Source organism: Monopterus albus, unplaced genomic scaffold (genome assembly GCF_001952655.1).
Source record: "Monopterus albus unplaced genomic scaffold, M_albus_1.0 scaffold273.1, whole genome shotgun sequence".
Lineage (NCBI taxonomy): Eukaryota > Metazoa > Chordata > Actinopteri > Synbranchiformes > Synbranchidae > Monopterus > Monopterus albus.
In genome coordinates, this window is record NW_018128153.1 from 458,278 (window position 1) to 474,785 (window position 16,508).

Sequence of the window (16,508 nt, forward strand, 5' to 3'; positions counted from 1 at the left end):
AAGTTCACTTCAACCATTGTATATATTACAAAAAAGAGCGATAAGAATTGTGCATAAGATGGGGTATAGGGATCACACCATTGGAGCTTTCATACAGTCTAAATTGTTAAAACTTTTCGATTTAGTGGGATATAAGACTGCAGTGTTTATGTATAAAGCCAGGAACAATTTATTACCTGCTGGAATTCAAAAACTATTTAATGAAAGGGAAGGGGGATACAATTTAAGGGGTCAGTTAAATTTAAAAATTCATGCTATACGTACAACCAAAAAAGATTTTGTATTTCTATAAGTGGGGTAAAACTGGAATAATTTAAGTGTAGACATAAAAAATAGTAATAGAATTGATGAGTTTAAACATAAATATAAAGGTATGTGTCAATCAAGATATATGCAAGAACAGGCTTAATGATTAATTACATGAACAATTGTGGGTGTGGTGTACATTTTATAATAATTCTTTTGTATATTAATTGTGTGATGTAAGAATGTTAACACTATTATAATCTTTTTTAGTATAATATGTGTGTGGGTAGAAGTGAATCATTTACTGCTTGTAAACCAATGATGGTAAGATGATGTCATGGGGTAGGACTGGATAAGTCTGACTTCTTCCTACTCCATTCAAGCATGTACTAGGTATAAGCACATTGATATTGGATTATGTGTAAAATTATATGTGTTGTCATATCAACTGTTTTACATGCTTGAAAGAATAAATCAAATCAAATCAAAAGATGTGCGATTTGGAGAGGTGAAAGGGGCTGTACTGGGGTAGGGCACATATTGTAATGGACTGCCCACTATCTTCATCAATAAATGAATGTACTGTGTAATAATTACAATGAGTGCTTCCAGATTAACAGGTATTTGTCTAGAGTTAGCCCCCAAAACAGAGGAAACCAAACATTATCTTCCTTTCCATAGTTGAAGTGTAACATGTCAGTCTCTCTTGGACAACAAAATAAGTTTTCCCATGTTCACAGCATGCCTGTGGAATATTCCGCCAAATACAGATCATAGTTTACTAACGATTTTGCAAGTGTTTTGTGTACAAATTATTCATGCATGCTGGTCATAAATTATTTATCAGGTGGATGGGGTTTGTTTTGCTGAGCAGATTTGTCCATAAGTGTATGAAGGAAAATAATGTGTGTGTGTGTGTGTGTGTGTGTATGTGTGTGTGTGTGTTCGTGTGTATATTCACATGGAGAACGAAAGAGACCATATGTGACACAAAGTGTAATGTATGTGTGTGAATGTCAGAGCCTTATATTAGCATGGCAGCCAGCTGCAGTGTCAGATGTTCAGTTGGCAGGGCAGCTGAGTGCCCAATCCTCGCGTTGTTACTAAGGCACAGGAGGATGGTGCGGGAAAAGATGAGTTAACAAGATGATTCACTTCCCATCAAAGGGACCAGAAGGCTGTTACCATTAGATTAAATTGCTTTGGAGAGTGCCTTATGCAGTTCAATAAAAGAAGAGGGGCATTTTGGTGTAAAGACACTACTTCCTCTTGGATGGGAGTTTGTCCATAGATGAAAAACAAAACTAAAACAAAATGTCTGGTTAACAGCTGTTTCCACTGAATGACTGTTTGACTCCTTTCTGCTGCCTTTTCCTGGTCTCTCTGCTAATTCAGTATGTTGATAGTAAGAACAAAATGATGATGACACATGAGTCAAATTTAAAATAGTCTATTATACTGAAGTTTAAGTCAGTATTGCAGGAGAGCCTTGTGGTTTTGTGTTTAACACCTCTGGCAGTTTAAGTAAATCCAAAGATCCAAAGAATCATGCAAGGAAACATGCAGTTAATGCTGTTAGTAATGTCTTTTCATTAAAATTAAACTTGACGCCTTTTGATAATGGTTCTTTTGATAATGGTTCTTTTGATAATCTATTTTGATGACTCACCTAAATGCAGTAATTTCATTCAGTCTTATTGTTTTGAAGCAGCCTAAGGAGAATAGGTCTGTGGTTAATTTACAGTAGAAAGCAACACTGAAAATTCAGCCTGCCTCAGTGGTGCTTCTGTAAAGACCACTCCTGATGAGTTTATAAATCACATAGTTTTCATTGGGAATGTGGGATACAACAACATACACTGCAAATTGTAGGCCTACAGTATGCTGGCTGTGTATGAACTGATTAGCGCTGAGGCCTGGATGTTTCATTTATCCTAGTTGTATGTTACATTATGCAACATATCAAAAACAAATTAGCAAAGAGCTATTCATATCCTGCCTCTTTCCTCTCCTCTGCAAAATTTTAATAACAGATTTACAAAACTGTAAATGTAATAGGCTACTTAGGAAAATAATAACTACATAGAATTAATGTTAGAAAAATGATAAGCACTGCTCTTGTACTAATCATTTGAAACTGGTAATTCAGATATTAAGACACATTTATATGTTTGGACCTGATTGCAAAAAAGGTTAGATTGAAACATTTTTTGGCATCCTTCTCTATGGTCGTAACAGTGTCAGTGAATTTGAAACATCTTCACATAGTCTATAAATAAGAAATCATGGTAAAATGACCCGTTAAGGTGTGTTGTAGCAACAAGAGCATTGCTGGCAGACAAGAGTCTTCTCGCGAGACCTGAGACTTTGGTTGTTGTGGACATGAAGCTGCAAAGTTTTTGTTTGTGCTTAGCTGGCGTTAGTGTAAAACGTATCATGTGCTTTAATCAACTTATTCACAAACGTTAGACAGGCTTCGTGGCGATGAATACCTTCTTGAACATTTGCACACAGTTTGACTCTTCTTCTGCAAGAAAGGGCATGAGACTTCCGCATCCGTTAATTTTGATTTCGCGGGTCAGCACAAAAGAGCTGGCGTTAAATCGATTTTTTTTGTTTAGAGTTGAGATATTGCACACCATTTTTGACAACTTGTAATTTTCCGTAAACTCATGCCACCATTAATTCGGCGTTTAAACGGATATTTGAACACTTGGTTAATCTGTTTTTGCGTGTTGTCACGACGGGGCAAAAAGTCACCACGGTGCTATATCAAGATACAAGCATGTCACTGTTGTTTGTGGTAGAGCAAGCTATCAAGTCATACAAAGCTGAACAAGCCAAGATTAATGAAACTATTCAACGCTACAGAGAAATATTGCAGACATTGTAAGTAACGTTACTGTACTTCTTAGTTATTAATCCGACTGGTTTAGAGAGCTTTTGTGAACAGTCTCATTTGCGCCGAAAGATAAACTCATTTTAGGTTTACAACTACAAAACAATCATAACAAAGAATAATTATCCATGTAATGTTAGTTAGCGTATAGTTTTGTCATATTCAAACAATGTAACAGTTGCTGATGTTTGCTCTTATGTGCTCTTGGTCCCAGTTTCTATCTCATGTATGGAGTGTGGCCTGATGTAAAGTGGGGCCAGGCAGAAGTTGTTACTGAATTAGTCCAAAGCCCTGCACTTATTTCCATAATTAACCTAGTTCTGAGGTCATTCCTTATGTGGCGCTGTGGCTTAGTTGGTTAAAGCGCCTGTCTAGTAAACAGGAGATCCTGGGTTCGAATCCCAGCAGTGCCTTTTGCTGTACTGAGTGGTTTTATTTACTCTGTTGGAAGTAGCGGGAAACATTTTGTACTACCTTTGGAGACATGCAAGAACACCTTGTACATAAAGACAGTTCACAATAAAACAATATTCATTTTCCTGTAATCTTTTGGCACTTTTGCTTGAATAATTACTGTAAATGATAGCTCAATTATCAAAGTAGTTGGTAACGTGTTTTACCATTACACAGTTACACCCACCAGAAGTCACTGAAATGATTATTTTGTTAGCTTTATAACTGTTTATATGATGTGTTTATATTCAAGAAATAGTACGGGCCAATATATTGTGACAGGATTAATATCAGCACTAGGCTCAAAAATTCACTATTATTTCAGTGGTAAACTGTATACATCTAGACAGAAAATTTTCATCTCTTAACAGAAAAACCTAACAAAATTGTACTTTCAACTTAATTGCAACTTAAAATTTGCTTGGTAACACCTAAAGTCACATTACGTTTTTTTCTACAGAACACAACCTAAGATGGACTCTGAAGAGCCAGAATGTGCAGCTGCTGCAGGTAATTTCAGATAAATAAAATTATGAAATATAAAAAAACAAACACCTGATGTAACATTTAAAAATAATAATTTCAGCATTTTTGGTTAATGCAGTCAATTAGAGAAAGATGAAGGCAGTCATGTATAATGTTATTATGGTTTTTATTAGTGACAGTTCTCTCTTTCACACCTTTCAGGTCCTATTTAATCGTATGATCTGTAAACTAATTGTGTGTGATCTTAAATCAATATGTGTTAACTGTTCCATGTCGCCAATTTTACCAAGGTTGCTTATGTAAGAGAGGTAATCTATCTAAAGAGACTTGTATCATGCTTGAATGCTGTCTTTAGACACAAGAACCTCAGTGGCAGAGATGGAAGATATAGAGCTGCTTGAGCGAGCACTGGAGAAAGCCCTTCAGGTCCGCACTGGCTCAGCAACCTCTAAAAAAGACCCTGGCAGAAACAAGCAACCCGGACTTCGAAAGGAAGCAGGCACTGCAACAGTCACATCCAAAGATGTAACACAGTCATCTGCAGCATCTAAAGGAAGTCAAACAACCATCCGATCAACCTCAAAGTCTGCCAGTCTTAACAGAAAACAGCACAAAAAGCCTGGGTCATCAGTGCCTTCAGCTAGGTGCAGTTCTGGACAGTCCAAAACCACAAATAATAGAAACATAATCCAGAACCATCCTGTCTCATCAGCTTGGGTTGTGCATCACCAGGCAGCCAACAAATTGCAGCAGACTGGTTCAGCATCTGGCTCTTTTGATCACAGCTCAACCTTGCACTGTAACAACAAGACTGGTAGAAGCAATGTGCAGAGCGTTGATGACCTGGACAAAGCTGCAGCTATTTCCACACTTTCTTCAACTGACACAATGCCATTTTCACACACAGATGAGTCTGGAGCTCACAGTTTACTTCAACACAGTGGGTATGTTTTTACAGAACTGGAATATGACAATAACTCTTCTGTCAGATGGAAGGGGTGAATATATGTTTTCTGTCCTACTGTAATCATTCTGTTTGCCTTTGCTTCATGACAGCATACCTTCTGAGCAGACGGCAAAATGGAAATCTTTACATAGCAAGCAAAACAGGTGGACAAAATCAGATTGTTCATTTTGTGAGAACATTACACTTCATTGCACACTTTTGGCAATAAACCTAATTCTCTTTAATATCCTGAGGTTGTGGGACAAAGTTCTCACCTTACAACGGAAACCTGTGCCTGGGAGGAGTCGCTTCATGGAGAGAATGAGAGCTACGGTATCCTTCCTTTCTCTAGTGAAACCTGTCAAAATGGCTTGGGAAGCCTTAAACAATGTTTTCCATGCTGCGTAATGCTGAACTTGGGAAGATATTTATTTAGAATCCCACTGCTACTGATTGCCAATACCCTGCTATAGGAAATTAACAGAGCATGTTTTGGAACAAATTTGATTTAACACTTTTTTTTCCTCTAAAAATTTTCCATATCCAGTTTGTCATCCATGACCCTGTCCTTCTGACCCCTATAGTTCCCCAAGGATTGGCCATGTGGTAGCCCAGATCAGACCAGGGCTCTGGTTGACAGGCTGACTCACCAAGGCCATGATCTCATCCAGTGCTACCAAACAAACGCGCTTTTGGCCAAGCAGACCCCAGAAGTGGCCACAGAAATGGGTAAAAGCTTGAGCAGAATTACACATGCAAACCCAGTAAATTAGGAGTAAAGGAACAAGGAGAGATGAAGTAGATTGATGACACAAGTGTGTGGGTGAGAAGATGATAATTTGGGAATAAACAGCACAAGGAGTTGGCAAGAAGTGACTGTGTCAGAGCTATATAAACTGATATATTGGTGTTGAGCCTTTCCTCTACCAGTTATGCTGAAGACCCTGGACTATGCATTTGAGATTGTTCTGAAGTTCTTACAGTTAACATGAGACTAATTAGCATAGTGCAATTAAACTAATCATCTTACCTTGCTTCTGCAATTATGTTGCCACTGTAATTCTAGTTTATTCTAGTTTATTATTATTATTATTATTAAATGATTCCAGCCTGACACCTGAAAGACTGCAGATGACAGCAGCAGAGCTCCATGACTTTGCACAGCAATTGAAACAAGGTAGGAATCCAGTTTACCCACCTACCTTTCCAAATGATTCCTTTCTACATTAATTACACATCAACCTCACTTTTGTTATGTGAAATTGTTGATGAGCAGGGGAAAAAAATGATTTATTCTATGGCACAGAGTTACAAAGAGGTGGAGAAATTATGGCCTTGTATTTGACTCTGGTTACCCAGCACTGTTTTAATTAGGATGTCAGGGTGTCATACCTACAGCATGTAGCAGTATAGTTTCTGTGATCCAGTGATAATGAAGCTAAATATTCAGAGATTTTCCATTCACACCACTCAAATATGTAACTGTACCACTGTCAGGAAGGGCATTTTTTTTATGTTTACCAGTTATAGCTCCAGTGTGGTAAAAGTGTGTTGCTAAAGCCAGTGTAAGAGAAGTTTCCAGTGATTTCTGATTTCCTGCTTAGCCTACACACCTCCATCTGGTGTTGTGACCATATGAATTTAATCTAGCATCTCACATCCGAGGTTCAGCAAGTGTGTTATTTCAGTTTTATATTCAAGAGAGGAATTTATTGTGTACTGCATTTTAACAGCACTTGAAAGATGATTGTGAAGAAGCGTGCTTACGGGCCAATGCAGTATCTCCGTCTTGGCATATGGAAAATCAAAACAGAGCTGCAGTGAAGCCTCAGTGCCAGATTAGTACTTTCCTAAGCTTCAACAGATCCTCCTGCCTGTGACGCTTGGGTTTTAAATCTGTCGATCCTGACGTGGCTCGGCAAGGGCCTGGCTATTTAAAGCTGAGGCAGCAGTGTAGAAAAACATTTTAGGGTATGGTTGCTCCCACTCACTCTCTAAAAATAACTATATTTTCCATCAGACTGGGAAGAATGGGATCGATGGAGGCCAGAGGGTGGTTGTCTTTGCCCCACTGGGACAAATTGTGTGTGGGGAAATGGGATGAATGGACCCTTGCCCTTGACGATAACATACACAGCAGAGGCAGAGCTCCGAGAACTGGAGAAGCTGAGAATGCGAGTGGCACTGCTGCATCAAGAGATTTACCTTGAGCGTGTAAGGACCCCCCTTTTAAATTATAAGTATGTCTTATTTGTTCTGTTAAATTAGATAGTTGTTGTTCTGTTAAGTAGTAGTCAGTACCAAGAAGAGTAATATGCTTACAGTCTTTTCTTCTATGTGACAGGTTCTGTTGGACACCCTGTCCCCTCAGCTTTCAGCTATAGTACCTGGTCCTGAATGTCCCAACTCCAGTGTGCTAAGAGGCATGTATTCCCTGCTGAGTGAAGGAGGGGAACGTTTCCCTGCCGTGGTCCTGGATACTGAGCCTGACTGACCACATAACATACATTATTACTCTGAGCTGCCAGTTTATGAGGTTCTCTGTTCTGCCCCATTTATATACATAAGAGAAATAATATAAACACCTTTCATTATAAAGAAAGACCAATACTGTTCTGCCTCTCAATACAACTAGAACATTGTAAAGGTCCCAAAAATGAGATTACTTTCAGGACCATTATATTAGATTGCTTTAGATTAAACAGGGGTTCCTAATAAAGTGGTAGCTCAGAATATGAATCAAGTATCTAGGTGATTATTGTGATGAATATTTTTGTTGACTATACTGACTATACTATAAAAAAAAATCAGGTTTGTGATTATTTTTCTTCTTTACTGTTGTTTCTGAGTGAGAAGTGTTGTACTTATAATAACCCACTGTGAAAATCACATATCTCCAAAGCCATAAACTTTTTATGCTGCTAAAAAAGCCTTGATTTCAGTTTTGTGACTGAATATTTCAGATAATCCAGTAGGTTTTTTAAAGTAGTTTATTTAGCTCTAGAAGCAGAATGTTTTCAACTCATAAAGGAGCCCTTAACCTCCAGCTTATCGTAAATATTCAAAATTTCAGAAGGCATGCTGTTTCTCAGGAAAACAATGATTTATAAATGTTGACATCTTATATTCCATATACTACATTATATCAGCATGTAGCAAAATTGCAATTGCTCTTATATGTGTCTTAGTATTTCAGCAGGTCAGTGTTTTTTCATGTTTATATATCTGATTTTATTTTTGTATAATTGTACTCCATAAAAGCTATTAACCTAGAATTGTTTTAGATGGAAAATCCTAAAGTGGAGTCACTGATGGGATCTTGCAGTGCAGACTGTGTCAGCAGGTGGCACTCAACTCAAAGAAGTTTGACCACAAACACATTAGCAGGTGACTAATGTTAACTTATAATGTCACTGTTATTACTGTTTCATCAATTGGGATTCAGTCAGTGACCTACAGTTACAAGGAGAAATGAGACAAGTTTCTCAGACAGTACTAGCAGTGCTGCAACCCTGCTGGTCTGTGGATTTAAATAATGTTACAGAAAAATGGAGGTGGTTCATTCAATTTTAATCCTGTATTTCACTGAAAACAGTAGGGAAGACCTGACATCATGCTCATCTATCTGGCAAATCAGAGCTTAAGAAAAGCTCACAGTGTGATTGTTCACTATGAGGTGGACCTGCAACCTTTTCACGTCAGTGTGGGTCATGTCAGCCATGGCCTACCGTACCGCCTATTGTTTGATTTCCATGCTCTTATAACCTTTCTTATGTGGTCAGAGAAAATTGGGAGTTGTGCTTTTGCCAAAAATTAAAAGATGCAGGAGGGCTTGGAGAGGCCTAAAAGGCTCGTGCCCACAGATGACGTGTGGATGGCACGGGCTGTGGCAGACGGGGCAACAGGTGGCGCTGGGTTTACACAGCAGGTCGTGGGTGTTTGAGCCCTGTTGCACCAACCCTCAAGTACACACACACAGGGACATGTACACCCGAAGGCGGCTGAGTCACAAAGACGATGCACTTTGTGGCCTGGTTCGCTGCATGCCTCAAGCTGAAAATGGCATGTTTCCGTGAGGAGAGGAATAAAAAGGGGATTACAACAGAGAAAGGACTGTTTCAACCTCACATGGTTACCTGTAGCTCAAAGAACAGCACAATAATTCAAGCAACTCCTCCTGGCTTAAATGAGTAATACACCTCCATGTTTGCAAGGCCTCCTCTGTTCTAGCACCACAAGTGTTTCACCGCTTGTGGACTGCAGCCAAGTCATCTGTATGGAACTGTAGCAGCGTGCTGCAGGCTTCTGCTCTGCTCATACAGTCATGGATCAGTGTGTGTGAAAGAAGTAAAGGAGGAGGCAGGGAAGCAGTGCTAAGAACACGTCAACACAACACAGGTCCCAGTGGGAGTGGTGCCTACGCAACTCATCCTTCCTGTGACCTGCATACATCAGCTGCTAGCTGGCTCTGGCTGTCACCAGCAGAGCTTTTCCACTCCCACCCCTGCCCAGGTTAGCCATGTCTCACGCCTTTGTCCCGTATTTCTCACACTTCTTTTTGTCACACAGTGGAAGAGTCAGTGAAATTTTAGTTTCCATGGAGGAAGCTTCATTTTCTTTCCCATGTCTGCACTGCTGTATGGCACATATACTCTCATACAGACATGGGCAAAGTTGAATGGATTCTTCATTATCATACACATTCCTTCCTACTTGTTCACTTTTTTAGCCTTAGTGTAACACTGGAGTCTGAGTACAGATCCACAGAAACTGAACAGTGCTACCAAGAATCTGCCTCTCTCCTTCAGTGCTCATTTACTATTGAACATCTCTTTTTTCTCGCAGCCCCGCCCCTCACAGAGCCATTCTCCACTTCTCCTGTTTTACATGTGTTTAGTTGCCCATTAAGCTACAGTAGAGGATTGTTAAGGCAATGTGGTCATCATTTAGGCTGCATTAGGGTTTATTATTTGATTTTCCCCATGATTCGGCCAGTCCATGCCAGCCTTATCTGTCCAATTACTGTTTTTTGTCAAAGCAAAGAATACAGTGTCTTAACTATTGAGCAGTTGTCCAGAGCAGACAGAGCCATGAGAACATTAGGTGTATCTTAATCTTTTGGGCCTTAAACAGTAAGAATACTTTGGTCTAACTATAAGTGGAAATCTTGTTGCTAAGCAGAAGTCATTCTAAATGCATAGAGGTGATTTTAAAACCCATAATTATAGTTTACTCGATGTGTTTTCTTGCACCCGCATCTCTACTCTTTTGATACCCAGGATGTCATGATGTTTTTGTGTATGCAGAGTTTCAAAAGATGAATTTTCAGACCTCTATTGAGATCATATTATTTTGGGGACATACAGTAGCTTTCATGCTTCTCAGACGCCTGTTGTCCCAGCACAGATGTACAACTCTAAATACAGTTGAAATCTCAGTTTGTAACCCCTATAAATGTATTCCAAAGCCATTCTGCATCAAATTGCCACTATCAATATTGAGTTCACAGTTTTACATTTTCAAACGAACCTGGGAAGGAAAAATAATATAAAATGTTGCCTTAGTATTTCCAGTAAAGCCTAAAGATAAAAACAGACATTTACACACATTATCCTACATGGAGGAGTAAGAATAGCACACTTACAGGAAGAGAACGGGCTGAGTTGATTTTCTTTTTGCAGAAGAGCGAGACAAGTATACTTGGGGGTTAACCACTTCTGGGATGCCTTCCATTCATAGAGGACTTGGCACCAGTATTGTGTGTGGGTGGGAAATGAGTGGGGGCTGCCGGTGTTTCTGTCACGTGTGGGCATGCTCATTAGTGTATTTACACTTTCATTGCAGAGGCGCTTTATATTCAGTGTCCTCCTCCGCCTCTTCAGTTGTCTGCTTGCACATGAAAGGAGGACTGTGTAGGTAGTAGTATGATTTCTGTTTGATGTTGCTTTCCACGCAAGACCTGGTGGGGTGTAATGGGAGCACCATTATCGTACAGTTGCCATTTGGAGGGGACATACTTGTGATGTTGAAGTGTGTAGTGAGATACCCCTTTCCCCCATCAAGTAGGCCTATATGGAAAAATAACTTTCCAATTTCCAGTCCATATGATAAGGGATTCCCCTTTGCCTCTGATTTCCAGTCTCCACTACAGTACGTTTCTACTGTATTCCCCAGGAGAGGCTTTTATACTGCAGGAAAGCATAAAATAAAGGCTGCAGTTGAGAGGCACTGACTGGGAGATGAAGAAAAGTGGGAGTACTTAACTCCACCCCCTTCCTGTTTTATCAACCCCAATTGTCCCTGCTTTCATGTTTGAAGTCACACAAGAGAAGTCCAATCAGTGCGCTTGGACTTCCTCGGTTCTCTTCCCCAGCTCCTCCCCTTCCCTGAGTCCCTTATATATTCCCAGTCACTACGTTCAGCAGAGTGTACAATGTGCTGCCAGAGAGCCAGCAGGCAGTGGACAGAAAAACAGCCAGACAGGGAGGGAGAGGAGGGGAACGTGTGAGTGGATTTTAGCGCTGACTTAGAAGCCTTCATCTTACACGCTCCGGTCATTTCTCTGGTCTCATGCAGACCTCCTTCTCCTTTCACTCTCTTTTTGCCCTTCTCTGGATCTTTCTGTTTCTCCAGACCAGAGCTGATTACAAACAGGATCCGTGAGGCTTCACTGCAGCTGGGTTTCAACATCCAACAGCCTACGCCATCAGGATGGGCTGTACAACGGGTCATCTGGCTTGTCAACCTCAGCCGCACACTAACTTGGTGCAGGAGGGTCAGAACCTGGAGGATGGTGGTGCCAAAGTCCCTGAGGTGATCTCATCTCTGGAGCGTCTGTCCCAGGCCACTGGAGGCATGGAAAAGTCCTGGTACCGCTGCATCTTTCCATTTGGAATAATTTCTTTGGTGATTGGGGTAGCAGGAACAGGGGTGACCTACACCTATAATGACTTGCCTCAGGCTAAAGTGGTGTCAGTGGTGTTACTTGTCATGGGTCTTTTGCTGTTGCTGATGGCAACTGCCTGTTGGACTGTCCACAAGAAGAAGAGAAGGAAAAAGAAAGAGGGAGGTTCCTTCACCTCTGAGCAGTGTCCCCTGTGAAGCATGTGGGAAAACAGTTATAGGAATTTGAAAAGAGAGACATACCCAGTGCTGGGAACTCCCTGGGTTGGCTAAAGCAGTTTCTACATAACCTTCTCCCAGCGCCAAATCCCCCCAATTCTTTACCACAGAGTTTGGCTCAGCTCATACTGGAGGGAACATGGGCTGAGGAATCATAGAGAATAGAAGGACAGATAGACAGGACACTGAGGATCTGTTTAGTCTGTAAGGTCTGGACCATTTTGAATTGGCAAGGAGGGATCATCAGTGCCTCATGCTCTTTTATCAGCAGGCGTCCACTGTCAAAACACCCTGAGAAGAGACATACACAAATATGCAATGCACACCGCATGTATATTTACAGGCATGGATATATGGCCCTCACAGTTCTTGCTCACATATGCATTAGCAGTCACAGTGGGAGCTTGCGCAGACACCAAACACACTGTGTGGAGCTGCTGTTGCAGTCAGTGCTGGCGTCACTAGGCATGTCAGTCACAGCATTCCTCCTTCCAGGACAGGTGACTCTCCAAGAGGCCAGAAGTGGGCCAAAGACAGTAACCTGATACCCAGCTGAAAAAGCAGCGCACCCGCGTCAGCAGCTAGCGTCATTCATTTGTCCTGTGACACCGCAGCAATGTGTTGGGGGCTTTTTTTATGCAATGAGAGAGTGGAACTTGAATCCAGCAGGATCTTAGAGGCATCTATGTGGACGATGAGCTGGAGAGGGCAGGGGATCTACTGGAGAAGTGGAAGTTGTTTGTGCTCAAATCAAGATTTTACTGAACTGAAAGACCATTGGACCTTGGTCTTCACTACTATGGAAGAAAAGATTTGCACATATGACCATGTCCATGGCCAAGCAAGAGAAATTCTAGTAAAGCATCATATTCTAAACAGCCTTTTGTAGCTTCAGTTTCACATTACAAAGGAGTGGGGCACTGACATTTTGACTGTCTGATTGCCTTCCTGTTGATGTGCAAGCATCCAGACTTGTGTTTTCGTGGGGCACCCTGATTCTACCCTAGGCAGGCCAGGATTATTGAATGACACTGCCTGAGGGGATTTGCCACTGCAGGGACACTTTGGCTGATCCTGCTGCCATATGCACCCCCTAATGGTGCCTTGAGCAAGCACTCATGGAAAAAGGCTTTCTCGCATGCCCCTGTTTCCATCTGAACTCCTGAGATTTTACCCCATTCTATCCTTCTTAACCACAACAGGACTCTCCTCATCCATCGCATATGCCTTCCTTCATTCTACAACCTTAGTTTCCCTAGTTGATTCCCACTCATTTGCTCATATTGATACGTATAGCCCAGGAGGAAGTGTGTACAGTCTTTTGATACACAAATTAAGACACACAAATACATCTAAATGTAAGCCCCATAGTCCAGAGATATTTGTCTTTGTCTCTGTGTTCAAAGAAAGTGGATTATTTTCTCTCATAGTGAAAAGAGTATTGACTGAGAATGAGTGGCAAATTTTCTCAGTCTGAAAATACAAGGCTGTACTCTAGTGAATACTGATTTATGTTTGTGCTCTAGGTGACTCTGGGATTTCCCTTTCCTATGCTTTTTCTTTCAGAAAGTCGATGAATGTAACTGCGCTCAAGTCTACATCCGTGAATAGGTGCTTTCTTTTGGTGCCCCCTCACAGGATAAGACTCACAATAGCATTTCATTCTGGTCTTAAATATATTTGTTTCTCATGGTGGTGCAGTGATTGGCACTGCTGCCTCACAGCAAGAAGGTTCTGGGTTCGAGCCCCGGCTAACCCGGCACCTTTCTGTGCAGAGTTTGCATGTTCTCCCTGTGCCTGCTTGGGTACTCTGGATTCCTCCCACAGTCCAAAGATGTGCAGCTTAGGTTGATTGGTGACTCTAAATTCCCCGTAGGAGTGAGTGTGTGTGTTCGTCTGTCTCTATGTGTCAGCCCTGTGATAGACCCTGTCCAGGGTGTACCCTGCCTTTCGCCCAGTGTCATCTGGCATTGGCTCCAGCCCCCCCACGACCCTCTTTAGGATAAGCAGTATAGATAATGGATGGATATTTCTGTCTTTGAATACAGCCTAGATAGAAAATACAAATCATGGAAGGAGGAAGTGCAATTTACAAAAATGTAGAAACGGAAAAGAGTCTAAACTGTTTGCCTCCATGTGACTGTGTGCAAGCACAGTGTCGTGTACCTATGAGAAATATCATAAATTGCTGTTGCATCTGTTCTGACTGCCAAATTAGTGATGAGTGTTGAGTAAAATGTGTCTATGCAAAGACCATCCTGAAGGGCAGGTTGCCAATCACAAGGCTGCAGTTGCTCACCTACTTCAATAGACATGTGATGATCAGTCCTTTATGACACATTTCTTGAAGCTCAGAGTGCATTAAGATGTTATGTTGCAACACTGACTGTCAGTCAAAATGGAAGGTAGCGAAGCAGAACAAAACACAGAGATAATGGTGGTGGTGGGGGGGGGACAAAACCTGGGAAGTCATTCTTTTCAATTTTATGTGGAGGTAGGAAGCTACTAGAGACGCTATCCAGACCGAGCAGGATTATTCTTAGAAAATATGATGCAGTACTGGCAGCAGCAGGGAAAAATCACAAGTTAATTGGAGTGGAGTAAGTGTTCTCTGAACTTTATTTTTTGACAGCAAAAGAACTAACATTGATCAGTTTATATTTGCAGACATCTGTATGCTGTATGGCCACATCAGCCCTTAGTTTCTTACAAGGTAAATCACAGGAAATGGTCACAGGAAATGGTCATAAAGAGAATTTATGAGAATTTTTTTTTAGCTTAGTGCAGTGTTATCCTCAAAGAGTGAGATAAAAAAAGAAGCCTGGGTTATGACAATGGCAATGTCTGTCTGTCCCTGCTACTGTAACTACAGATCTGTTCATTTGGGTTAATGTATGCTCTTATCAGAGGACATTAGAAAGGTAGGATGGTAGTCCATGGGTCTTAAACATATATAATAGATGCAGAATTGAACCATGATCAACACTGTTCAGTTATTGATTAGATCATTGACTGTGCATACAGGCATACAGAAGCGTCGTGAGAATATACTGTCCTTGGTTGATGTTGCTTCTGTTTAAGCTGCCTAGCCACATGTATGTCGTGTTTTCCCTCAAAGACATTTTGTGGAGGTAATCAGGAGGCGAGGAGAGACAAAGAGAATGAGAGTGTGAGAAACAGAGCTAGCAAAAAAACAAGTGAGGTACACACACTGCCCTCAAATTTGACTTGTGTATTAATGCGATTTTTGCATGTATAGTACACATTTCCTATGTAGTACGTTACATAATTGTGCTTGCTAATTTTCAGACTCTATTGTACCAGCGTGTTGACACTAAAATTGATGGCAGGAGACCAGATGTTGTTTGTTAGAGATGTGAAGTGATTTTCCATCTGCCTTTAATAAATAAAAGGGAAAAGCTACCTCGCTCTGCTGCGGGGAAACATGTCCCTCACCCAGTAGACAGCCATACTGACTGTCTATGCTCATGGTCACTTCAGTGAGTGACACAAAATATATATGTTTGTGTGCCCTCAAATATTTGGTGCTGTATATATGACTATTTTATACTGTATATTTCTACTTATATGTACATTTAATTTGTTGCATTGAATAAATGTTATGTGAACACCTTGTTTCTAGCTTGAGAAGAAATTTCTGCATTTATTAAAATATAATTTTTTATCATACTGCTACTTTACCTTTGGAGGTTAATCAAAATCATCCAAAGAGTAGAGGCAATAAACATTATTCCCAGATATGGAAAAGCCTCTGGACAGGGCTGAAAATACAGAAGACAGAAAAGGAGTTGATAGTGAAGTAAAATTTCTATGCTGCATATAGACACGTTGCCATGTGCTGCCCTGCCAGCTTGGATGACTTGGTCAGATACAGAGACATGTGGGATCCTTTGGTTGTTATGAAAACAGACTGGTGTCAACCAGAGTCAGTGCTACCAACTAGAATAAATGACACCCCCTACTGGCAATTGAATAGAATAGGCAAACTACCCTGGCAGTAACAAAACATTCTGCATGTTATTGTTAGGTATTTTTAGTCAGATAGATATTGGATAGATACTTTATGTATTAGAAATGTTTAGTGGAGATAGGATGTCTAGTTAGACTGTTAAATGCTTAGGCATGCTCATGAGTTTCTACAGGGTACATCTGGTCAAGGATAACTAGAGAGAAGAGTTGATGACTGTCAGCAGACAGGATGTTTAATATTATTATTATGACGTGTATAACTGTAGCCTTAGCCATAATATGTTCTTATGTTTAATATCACGACATGTCTAGAGGTCGTGAGAATGTTTTTAGCTACACACCACTTAATCAACAGACACACACACA

General features: G+C 40.7%; 2 protein-coding genes and 1 non-coding gene across 3 annotated transcripts; all 3 read left to right on the forward strand.

The window, feature by feature from the left end:
- The first annotated feature begins 2,579 nt into the window (after positions 1–2,579).
- LOC109972898 (uncharacterized) lies at positions 2,580–6,022 on the forward strand. The gene is made up of 7 exons (XM_020622123.1): positions 2,580–3,135; positions 4,059–4,108; positions 4,440–5,028; positions 5,141–5,194; positions 5,285–5,363; positions 5,615–5,759; positions 5,961–6,022. The coding sequence occupies exons 1-7, from the start codon at positions 3,032–3,034 to the stop codon at positions 6,020–6,022; spliced, it is 1,083 nt and encodes a 360-aa protein (XP_020477779.1). The 5' UTR covers positions 2,580–3,031.
- Positions 3,485–3,558, forward strand: trnat-agu (transfer RNA threonine (anticodon AGU)). The gene has a single exon. It is a non-coding gene; the product is annotated as a tRNA-Thr (tRNA).
- Positions 6,023–6,135: 113 nt separating the features above from the next.
- Positions 6,136–8,226, forward strand: tedc2 (tubulin epsilon and delta complex 2). The gene is made up of 3 exons (XM_020622155.1): positions 6,136–6,207; positions 7,051–7,244; positions 7,375–8,226. Exons 1-3 carry the CDS (start codon positions 6,162–6,164, stop codon positions 7,522–7,524), a joined length of 390 nt encoding a protein of 129 aa, XP_020477811.1. The 5' UTR covers positions 6,136–6,161; the 3' UTR covers positions 7,525–8,226.
- Positions 8,227–16,508: the final 8,282 nt, after the last annotated feature.

Bases quoted from the DNA above. Each gene is read 5' to 3' on its own strand.
- tedc2 (XM_020622155.1), top strand. From the start codon at position 6,162: ATGACAGCAGCAGAGCTCCATGACTTTGCACAGCAATTGAAACAAG. The intron at 6,208-7,050 runs GTAGGAATCCAG...ATTTTCCATCAG, and splicing joins TGCACAGCAATTGAAACAAG to ACTGGGAAGAATGGGATCGA. The intron at 7,245-7,374 runs GTAAGGACCCCC...TCTATGTGACAG, and splicing joins AAGAGATTTACCTTGAGCGT to GTTCTGTTGGACACCCTGTC.
- LOC109972898 (XM_020622123.1), top strand. From the start codon at position 3,032: ATGTCACTGTTGTTTGTGGTAGAGCAAGCTATCAAGTCATACAAAGCT. The intron at 5,195-5,284 runs GTGGACAAAATC...TAATATCCTGAG, and splicing joins TTACATAGCAAGCAAAACAG to GTTGTGGGACAAAGTTCTCA. The intron at 5,760-5,960 runs GTAAAAGCTTGA...TTCCTCTACCAG, and splicing joins AGAAGTGGCCACAGAAATGG to TTATGCTGAAGACCCTGGAC.